This window comes from Geospiza fortis, unplaced genomic scaffold, assembly GCF_000277835.1.
Source record: "Geospiza fortis unplaced genomic scaffold, GeoFor_1.0 scaffold10, whole genome shotgun sequence".
NCBI classification, from domain to species: domain Eukaryota; kingdom Metazoa; phylum Chordata; class Aves; order Passeriformes; family Thraupidae; genus Geospiza; species Geospiza fortis.
In genome coordinates, this window is record NW_005054326.1 from 4,812,953 (window position 1) to 4,824,169 (window position 11,217).

Below are 11,217 nucleotides of genomic sequence, written 5' to 3' on the forward strand. Positions count from 1 at the left end.
CTCCCACCCGTGATTTCGGCTTACTTCCCTTCCACAAGTTTCATCACGCAGGTAGTGGCCACAGCGGGGCTGCACGCAGCAGGTGGCCAGAAGGATTTTTGCCGGAGCAAAGCATAAAGGCAGGGTTTGAGCAGCAAGTGACCTCCCTGCTGCCAGCAGGACAGTGCCAGCAGGAACGGTGGCCCCACGGCATCACGCAAGGATCCCTCCCCATTGCCTGGGGAGTTCTGGTGTTAACATGTTACGGAGCAACTGCACACGGTGTTACACAGGGCTTACTTCACATCCTTGACTTGCTTAGAGAGGGTGCTTCCAAACAAATGTGCCTTTTGAGAAATTGTGGCACATCAAATTATTTGAGTTGGTCATGTGAAGGATTGTAGATGCATCCCTGAATCTCCAGGAAGGTGTGTGGTTTCTGGGTGAGGCCAAGGAAAAGCTGTGTAGCTGAAGTAGAAAGTGAAAAATACAACGTGCAATGACATCTTCTTAGTATTGGAAATTCTGTTTTTTTAGTTAGTCCGCTGTGAGCCAGAGGGTGCAGCTTTCTGTCCAGACACTGCAGTTTCCTGGACAGAGGTGCTTCCTGTTATTCAAAGGGAGCTGATTCACTTCAACTGATAAAGTTATAATCTGTTTGAGTAGGTTTCTCTATTACAAGAGTCAGGAATGCTTGGCACATGTTAAGTGGTGGTTTCCAAATCCCACCATGTGCTAAGGGCATTCCAAGTGCTACGTCATTTATCAGCTGATTTAATTTACAGACCACTAAAACCAGTATGGTGCAGTAACTGTCTTTAGAGGCCAAAGCAGAGGGGATAGGAATTGTTAGTAAAGGAGAATATGTAGTCTGGATTTACATATAACATAGTAAAGAAAGGTTCAGTTACAGGCAACTGGAGAATGGCAAAAGGGAAATCTGACAGATTCACAACCAGTCAGATCCCCAGTCCACTGATTGTAGTGGAATCACTACATTTGGAAGAAGGTAAAGCTCTGTTTCGTTTAATATCCTGTGCATCACTGTGGTCAATGAGCATGACAGAGCTGGTATTTATGGAGAGATTGCTCTTTGGATAGCTGGAGGAAAAGAGAAACTGGGGAAAGAAGTGGAAGGGAAAGTAATTGGCATAAAAAGCAAGTGCCACATTAGAGGAAGAAGCAGATTCCCTACTGAATTTATCTCTGGGCTTGGGGAACTGTTTTAATTTCAAAAGTATTCATCAACAAAGCATAGAATAAGAGAACACAGAATTTTAAGTCCAGTGTGTTTAGTGTTCTAGTGCTTTCTCAGCATTCAAGATACAGTTTTGCTTCCAAAGCAGCAGCTTTACCTGTCAGTCAGGAAAGCAGGACATGAAAGTCAAGTGACAGTAAGGACACTGTGCTTAAAATAGAATGCCTTTTGCTCCAGAATCTCAAAATGCAACAAAAGACTTTCATAAAGTAAGAGTCGCTTCACAATGCTCTGTAAAAGGTACCAATATTACACTTTTCCCCCTAAAAGGAAGTTCAGGAAGTTTAAAATATTTCTTTTAAAAGGAATGCTTTAAAAATTTTCTGACTCTCCATAAAGACCTTATTAACAGTATATCCTAATTTAAATAATCTTTTAAAGATTGCTTGTCTCTTTTTTCTTCCTCTCCTTTATATTTGTGAGATTTTTTTCAGTAAGGGAAAAGTGTTCTAGCAGTAGCTGTGCTCTTTGAATGCAAATGGGTAACTGCAGTGCCCATATCAAGATTCACATATACCAATTTGAGAATGGAGCTGTATTTCTACATTTATATACCAAATAACCTTCCATAGGCAAAGAAAGCAAATATAAGCCAAGAGAAGACCAGATATTTTATTCTGCCTTCATTAAAAATAAACTAAAATATTTTAGATTAACTTTGATTCATCTTCGTGTGTCTATCTATGTGTGTTTACGTGTATTTGCTGCCCTCTGATCTCTTTCAGGTTTGCTAATTACCTGGAAATCCCTGTAGCTTTGGAGAAATTTCTTTGGAGCATTATGTCACATCTTCTACAGCATGATATTCTGTTGCTTCCATTTCCTCTAAGTTGCTTCTCCTGTAGTTGCTGTCTTTGGTACCTCTTTATTTTCCTAAGCTGGTACTAATTGCAGATTTCATTAGCATTTTCCTAACTCTTTGGGTTTAGTCACTATTACATCCACCAAACATCATTCCTGGAGAATCCCATAGGGCAAATTGTCATAAACCAAAACTTCACCTCCTGTTATTCTCCCGATAAGGTTCTGCAGCCTGTTTTAAATCACTGGAAATCCCTGCCCTGTCCCACACCATCCAATAATTTCTCTGAAATTCAGTTAACTCTTAATCCAGAGTGGTGGCTGCTCGGTGTAGTCTGGATTTAGAGCAGGTTAATGCCCCCTCCTCTCATCCCCAGCCCGTGGTGGTGCAGGGGGGAGGAATTGAGGGCAGCCGAGTACAACGCTTACTGTTCACACAGGGAAAAGGAGCTTAGGTCAGCTTGTTGTTTAACAACGCTGGCATCTGGGAGAAATTAGAGAGGCTAATTCCATCCACAGAGAGCCCGCAGAAGCTGAGGTTATGCTGGGCTTCCAGGTTTTTATGTGTGGGATATTAAGACTGAGGAGGCAGATAAACGTAACCTTGAAGCTGTAAACGTTATGCATACAAAGTGCAGGTGGCTGTGTGCTTCATTTTTAGGCTTACTGACAAGCAGAAACTCACAACTGTAGTTTTTGGTGCTGGCTATAACAGACTGATATTACTTTAAATGAAAGCCATGCGCTTAAATCTCTATGGCATTTAATCAAACTGACCTTCTCCTGCAGCTTTCTGTGCTTCAAAATAGATGGAGGGAGTCTCAATTCACTGATGAGATACAGAATAAACAGAAATTATTAATCCTGTGTGAAATTCTTTTCCTAGTAAATGTGTTGCTTTTTTTCACATATAGGTGTGAATGAATGTGTAGGAGAGGACTGATTTTGGCAGGAGCAGGGTGAAATGCAGGTGGGTGTGGAGGGATGTCCAGGATCATTGGGAATGCAGAATTGCTTCCCTGCACAGATAGCACTACAGAAGAAATCACTAAGATGAAAAGAAGAGAGAAAAAAATAATCTATCTATCTATCTGTGATTTACAGAACAATGTGAGAAAATGCACTCAGATCCCCAGAGCAAAAGAAGTGGGAGCACAGCTGTAAAAACACTACTTCAGGTGTGGCAGTTCAGAGTAACACTTTTTTTTATTGTTGCTTAATTATTGACTGCTGAATGTTTGAAAATGCGCCGACATCAAACATCTTGTGGTGTACTACTGGTCTAAGTAGGCCTTTATCTTTATAAACCCTAATTGGAGATTAGTCATTAGCCAGTGAGCACATAACCTGCCCTGTTTGTACAGCCAGAGTGAGAATTGGTAAATAAATGTCAGGGCAATAGGGAACTGACAACCTGGAAAAAAATATGTGTGACCTTGTGTCTCTCATGTTTCAGGCTTTGCTGGAGACTCAGGGACAACCAGCCCCTCTCCTAAAGAATTTGGAGGTTAATGATGCTGGCGGTAGAGAAGAAATGTAGCTATTCTACCTTATCTCAGGCACTTTTACCATGCACAGTGAACTCACCAGTGCTATGTCTGAGTCCCTTTTCTGTTGTGATGGCTACAAGAGCTCCGTGAATTACTGGGGGAAGGGAGTAGATCCAGAATGGTGAAAGCTGTCATTGCTGGCATTTATCACATTTAAAATATTGAAAAATGCACAGATGAAAAGTTGCATGTATCAGTAGCATTTATCTCCACTCACATTCTGTGTTGTGTATCTTAAGATGTAAGCCCACTGGGTTAGGTGACTGCTGATACTGCTTTCCACTCCACGTGGTGAGAGCACAAGTTCCTGCTTTATTGTAAGTGGAAATAAAACAAGAAATGTGGTAAAATGAGACCAAAAAAAAGTCAACAAGAACTTAATAGATCTTAAACACTTCATGTTTATTGTACATTAAATAAAACAATTTCATTTAAGTTGAGAGACCGATGGGTCAGATTTAGGAAATCAAAACTTCTATAGGAAGATATGTTCAGCTTAAATGATCATTAATTACATATGCATTAGTTACATTATAGTAAAACCATATTCTGTTAAATAATTCTCGTGTGAATAAGATGCATTGTCAGAGGTATGTATTCCAAGGATCTTATTGCACATCTACTGGCTAATCCATGTACTTCCAGTCTGAGAAAGATATGCTTTGTACTGCTGAGAACAGACTGACTGCCTCCTTGTGCTTGTTACACAGCTTCCCCTCTTTCCTCATTAAAAACCAGAACACGATATCAAACAGAAAATAAAGCCGAACATTACAAAACGTGTGTTGTCTTCAGTTCATTTCATTTCAACCTCAAAGCAATCCATGCGTAATTCTTTCTTTTCAGTAAGAGCAGGTAGGGAAAACAAAAGGACAATTAAGGGGGAAAAAAAAGTCATAAAATCCCCCACCACACATGTTTTTCTGTCGTTGCAGGAACTACAATGTTGTTATTCTGCTACCAGCTTCCAGTGCAGTGGGAGGAAGCACTGTGGACGGACTCTCACTTCCCTTCAGTTTTGTCTGCCTGCACTTCACGCATATACGAGTCAATGATGTGCGGAGGCACTCCATCCATTAATAGCTTGAAGAATGAAAGCCCACCTACAAACAAGGAAAACAGGAAAATCTTCAGGGTGAAGGTCCATCCCTGGAGCAACAGCTTTGCACCTTTATTCTCTGGCATAAGTGACAAGTTTTAGTCAGTCCCTGTTACATACTTTGAGTTGTAAAATTCAGCCCTGCTCAAAAGTCCAGTGTGACATCTACCCATTATTTAATTGGTACTATATAGACTTTTCCTGTCCTCTTGTACAGGGTGAATTTCATTTTTAGGGTATTCTATATTCAGTCATTTATCTCACCACATGCAATAGTTTATGATGAGCTTCACTTCAAATAACTCTCCTGGCTTTCCATCGCGCTGGGTGGAGTATGGTCAGAGATGGAAGTCAGTGCAGGGGGAACAGTGTAGGAAACACTGACCAGGATGAGTTGTGGAAAACATGCAGAGATATTAAATTTCTTCTAGTTTTTGGGTCTTAAAATGGTTTCTAGGTATTTAGCAAAATATTTACCATGTTGCTTGAAAAAGACAAGTGGGATGACATGCATGAAAGAATCATATTTTAAAAGCCAGGATTTCAGACATAGTTTGCAGAGAGAGAGATGATGAAAGCTGAAATTTTCATCTGCTGGGGAAGTCTGAGGAATCATTCTGGATTCACTTTTAAATTCACTTAAAAGTTTCACTTTTTGTTGGGGCTATTCAGCCCGGGGCAGGGAAGGCTTCAGGGAGACCTCAGAGCACCTTCCAGTACCTGAAGGGAACTCACAAGAGAGCTGAACAGGGCCTTTTTACCAGGGCCTGTTGTGGTAGGATACAGAGTGGTGGCTTCAGACTGGAAAAGGGTGGGTGTGGATTAGATACAAAGACATTCTTCACTGTGAAAGTGCTGGGACCCTGGCACATGTTGCCCATAGTGGTTGTGGATGCCCCATGCCACTGATATAAAAGCCATGGAAATGAAACACCAGTATTTCTGTTAGTTTCATTGAAACCAGATGATGTTTGGAAGAAACAGTGGGAGAAAGATAAATATTTTGCTAAAAACTTTAGAATCTGCCCTTTCTCCAGAAACAGAGTGTAAATTGCTTTAAGAAAGCTATATACCATTACTATTCTCTTTGCAAATCTGCATGAATATTGTGTTCTGCAAGTTGCAAACCACCCACTGACAGCTGCACTTACCTTCTGAGCTTTTTCTGGAGCACACCAAAAGCTTTAAAGCAAAAGTACATTGCCAGGGTGAAGATAACACTCTCTGAATGCTTCAGCTAAGTGCAATTGAGCTGATACTTACATACAACATTTATGCTGAGTACAGATTTTTAAGAACTTATAGCCCTTATTAAGACAAGGATTATTCAATTAAAATGCTATTAGTTACTAGTGATTATGAGACTGTGCTGTCTCATTTAATGTCATCATTGTGGCAGAAGTGTTCGCCCCCAACCTTAGGTAGATGCACAATACAGACCAAAAGAAAAAAAAAAAGAAAAAAGCATGCTTTTTGGCATTCTTTCAGCTTTTTGGCATTCTTTCAGCTCATGGAGTGCAAGTCGAGCTACGAATCATTCATTTTTAAAAGAAGTTAACGCTGAAATAAATATTTTGTTTATGTAGAGGCATATTCCTATAAAAAGTAACTTGCTGTAAATACACAATGCTGTTTTTATTACTTGCATTTTATTCATAGTAATTAATCATTCTAAGTCATGCACTGTTAAATTCCATTGAAACATGCACCATTAGAAGGTATGGGATGTACTACTAAGAATTACCATAACAAGCAATTACTAAAATCTGAATTTGTATGCCTTAAAACCAACATGCTGCTAACTTATGTAACATTTAACTTATTAACTTATTTAATTAACTCACTTATTTAACATTTTCATTAAGTGACATAATGAAAATCATGCCATACTAGGCAGACATTGTATGACGTATAAACAGACATAAGCTTCATATGCAAGAACCATATGAAAGCTTACCTTAGATGACAATATACATTCAAAAATCCTTACTGTGTAACTAAGGGAGAGAGAGAAAGAGAAGTAACAATTTAATTGCAAACACAAAAGTGGAGAGAAAATGTTGAGTGAAATTATTATTACAATTATGTCAAAGTGATAATTTAATCCTTAGTCATGTAAAATATGTGGGAATAGAAGCACATGAAGAGTAAAAGGTAGGGATCCAGTTCCACTTCAAAATTATCATTAATATGTAAAAGCTAGATTAATAGGTACAAGTAACTATAAAAACCTCTAATTAGTCTCAAGTATAGATTGGAACCAAATTATATTTATGATAAAAGTTTCCAAAAGTAGCTTCAATGAAGCTAACACATACATATATATATATATATATAGTATTTTCCACCAGGGGAAAAAAAAGGCACACACATAACACTGAGGCATATATATATGTATGTTGAAACTCTGTAAGGCAAAATAATCAAGTACAGACTAATTACATACCTGTGCACTATAGTATGTACTTTGTCATATATCTATATTTACATTACTAAAGCATGCTATTTACTCTGTAGGAGCCCTTACCTTTAATTAAACATTCTTACTCTATAAAACACCCATATATATATGCATTTATCTATGTGTATGTCTATAAAAATACTGAACTTTTTACCTATTGTAGCCTTTTAAGAAAAATACCCCAGTAGTTTGAAAGCTGTGGAAGCATTATCCAGTCTGACCTCCTAACGTGTTTTAGGACTGAAATCATAAGTCTGGATGCATAATACATTGCAGACCAGTTTCTGGGCATCACTGTCATTTTAAAACAGCACTGTTAATATTTTGAATCTGGGCAAGAGTGCAAGGAAAGAGACATTTCTACAGAAAGAGTCAAATTTTCTGAACCCCAATGAACTTGAATGCAAAATAAGCTCTAGAAGAAATGAAGTAAATGAAGTAAAATTTTCTGCTTGTAAGTAATTGAATCAAGATTTCATCCTTAAAATTGGTAGGTTTAAGTTCAGGCATGAACTTAACAGATTATCATTCTGAGCACTAATTTGTTATCAAAGAGTAATGTGCTGTCGAGAATGCCTTTTAAAAGTGCAGCAAATGACTTTATGATACTTCTGGTCTTTCAGTAATTCTACAAACTAATTGAGAGCTGGTTTATTTGAAATGCATATTTCTTTGTCCTGGAAAGATCTAAGTGTTGTGGTCAAATATATTCACAGTCACTAAATAAATTATTTATAGATACATGTACTTTTATGAACTATGTCTACAACCTTAGTAATTCTGATATTAAATACCCATGGTTGGATATTGTCTTGATTAATTTGGCCTTCTTTGCTCATGTGACATAGACAATGTATGCCATGAGACTCTAGCTAGTTGAATCTAAAAAAGCAAAGAAATACACACTTAGCATGCAGAAAAGGCATTTGCATGTGGAAAGAGAGGGTGGGAATGAAATGGAATGTCCAGAGGAGTACGCGCATTGTAAACCTGATTATCCCCCGCCAAGCTGAGTGGGTCTCCTGGGTTAATTACTCCATGATAGATCACTGCAGAATTAGAATATTTATAGTGGTATTTATTCGCATTTGAAATTTTTCCCAGTTGATCTTAACACCTTTTAAAAATAAAATATTTTATACAGCAACTTTGCTATCACCAACCTATTATTAGAGTGATCACCAACCTTTATTTCACTTCTAACATAAAGGTTCTCCAAAGCTGTTTTTTCCATGATAAAAGAAGCACAGCACCTTATCTAATTCTTTTCATCGACCTCTGTGAAGCTGATAAGGAATCAGCTTTTTAGCGCTTGTAATGGGAGATTTAGAGCCAAATTTAGGGATCTACTTCAACAAACTCAAAAGATATATACAGTATTTTTTGTAATGAGGTTCTGTATATGTTATTATCTTTCAATATAGATGAGAGAGTCATCTATTACTATGACTTTTTACACAAACACATTTACAAAAAAAGTCACTAAATGTGTAATTGTACTGAGTAGGTCATGCAACTTCCATCTTTAAATTCACTCAGCAAAACTTAAAACCAAAGAAGAAAAGATTGTATGTCTGAATTAACATCAGTACATGAAAAACTTCCTGTGAGGACAGAATAAGTTTTTATTATTTTAATTGTGCTTATATGTATCACTAAAACATTTTCAGGAAATGAGCATTACATTTAGCAAGAACTAGAGGGGTTAATTTTATACCTACAATAGTGTAAGAAAATGGCTAAAATGTAGAAAATTGTAACATAATGATAATATTCATAGCCAGAATATTCCAATATTACGCACACTGAAATACTAGGCCGTTCAGATACTTTTGGGGCTGAGCATTTATGTAGGCATGGTAAATTTAAGTTCTCCAATATGTCAGAGATGGATGGCTAAAAGTAATTCTAGCCAGCATAAGGAAATATGCTTGCTACAATAATTACTCTTGCATGGAATAGATCTCTCTAGCAGGACTTACTAGTAAGTCAAACCTACTATCTGTATTAACAGCACTGTAGCTTGTAGGTTCACCAGATAGGCAGCAGAACCTTGAGCCTGTTAATCTTATTCAGACAACATTCAGTTCTATCTCATCATCTTACAAATCCAGACTGGTAGTCTTACTTGCTGGAATAAAGCTGAACTGGTTTAAAGCTGTACATATGAAAACAAACACACACAAACACACACTGCAATTCATTTCCAGTGAGTCAGAAATCCGCAGGTCTCTGCTCTGCATCAGCATGGTGAGCAGTCCTCTGGGGAGCTCCCTAAATGAACAAACAGGCTGGGAAACTTAAGAGGATCATAAATTAACACGTAAGTCAATAGAAGAGAGAAATAAGGTGTAATGATGTCTTTGTACTCTGGCTGTTTAAGAGTAATTTGCTGTATTTGCCTAGAGCAGATGCTGAGCCTATCCTGGTTTGCTAAGCTTCAGCTGCTGTGCTCACTCGCGACATAACTTGGCTTTTCAATGTAAAAAAATAGAAAAGTAACTTTCTCAGGTGTTGAGGTCTTCTGTTATGCTGTGAAGTAGAAAGTTTGCTTGTGATTAAAAAAAGCAATCTTACTTCCAGGATGAGGACATCACCTTTTAAAGACAGTATCTTAAAAATAAAAAATAAAAACTAAGAAATGCATTATTCTTATTTTCATTATATTATTTAAATGTTCAACTTAACATAGACTAAACATTTATTGAAATGTCTGCTTGCTGGCAAATCTGAGCTGTGGGACAAGATACATCAGAAAATACAGAAAATGGAAACTGAGATGCAAAATAAACACAGTGCAATCCGTAAAAATATTAAATGTGGTTTTCATTATAGACTAGCATGATGGCAGTAATGTAATTAAAGCCATAATGATGTCACCTAAATAACCTCTGAATTCCTGAGTTAGACACTTCCTATCAGCTGTCGGTAGGCAGCTGTCATTACTTATAACCTCAGAATAATTTTTTGAGAAACAGTTTATTCCACAGTTGAAACTAAGCCTTTGGTAGGAATTAGTCCAGCTAAATATGACCCTATCTTTTCCTAGGAAGTAATTTTCTGAAAAATATTGTCCTGAGATTATTCATTAGTCATCCTATCCAAGTCCTGTTGCCATCCATGGTATCCCAGTCAATTCTAAACTACCTGAAATTCACAAAAATTCTCCATTAATGGAAACAGAACAAAAGAAAACAATCAGTATTATTTTGTCCTAACAGAGCTGTTGATTTAATCCAGGAAAGCTGAACTCCTTTCTGCCCTGGCCTTGCATCCTTTCAGCTCTGTAGACAGTTCTCAGGCAGAGAGGGTTCTTGCAATGTTTTGTAGCCCTTACCTCTCACTTCCAGTTTGCAGTCCACCTCTGCCTCTCCCAGCTCGTTGACAGCCCGGCAGGTGTAGGTGCCTCCATCATAGGGGCTGGGCTTGCGGATCTCCAAGGTACACACACCTTGGTTGCTGAACATCCTGTACCTTGGGTCATTCATTATCAGCACTTTGTTTTTCATCCACGTTATTTTGGGCTGTGGTAAGGAAAAACAACGACAACAACAACCAACCAACCAAACAACAACAAGAAAAAAGAAAGCCCAAATGCACAAAGCTGTGAACTGAAATATTTTATCTCTTATTTTGTGGTGTTCAGTTAAAGCTGAGTAATCAAGAAATGATAAAAAATAGATGAAGTAGTGATAGAAAGGAAACTGTAAATCTTAAAGATAAGCATTGGCTGCATCATCGAGTTTTTAGCACTTTTTTTCAGTGCAGCTCTTATCACCTAATTAAAGTCATAAGTGCAAGCCTGTTACCAATACAAGAACTGTGTAATGATAGCAAACATCTGATGATTAGCTTTTGACATCCAATTACTCTAAGTCAATAGGAAAAACATTATTTTTCCACAGTAATTTGCACAGTCAGAGACTGTGAAGGTGAAGGGTGAACAGCACACTGGATTTCTCATTTTACTAGGCCAGTCCAGTTTCTCACACCAGACAAAAGAACTCAAAAAGGCACAATTCAAAAGAAAGTGCAAGACACATCGTGCAGTGGGTCTGAGAAACAACAT

The 11,217-nt window shown here is 37.8% G+C and overlaps 1 protein-coding gene across 8 annotated transcripts in view; it reads right to left on the reverse strand.

Annotated features, from left to right (window-relative positions):
- Window positions 1-3,965: 3,965 nt before the first annotated feature.
- Window positions 3,966-11,217, reverse strand: part of MYBPC1 (myosin binding protein C1) — a 71,412-nt gene continuing 64,160 nt past the window's right edge. For 5 of the 8 annotated variants that reach the window (XM_031057028.1, XM_031057034.1, XM_031057031.1 and 2 more), the window contains 4 exons: window positions 10,486-10,672; window positions 8,139-8,197; window positions 6,678-6,684; window positions 3,966-4,691 (listed from right to left, as the gene is read on the reverse strand). In XM_031057028.1, coding sequence (XP_030912888.1) covers window positions 4,591-4,691; window positions 6,678-6,684; window positions 8,139-8,197; window positions 10,486-10,672 — 354 coding nt within the window. In that variant the 3' untranslated portion in view covers window positions 3,966-4,590. Of the gene's footprint in view, window positions 4,692-6,644; window positions 6,685-8,138; window positions 8,198-10,485; window positions 10,673-11,217 lie in introns of all 8 variants that reach the window. The other 3 variants (XM_031057035.1, XM_031057030.1, XM_031057032.1) reach the window with 2 other exon arrangements.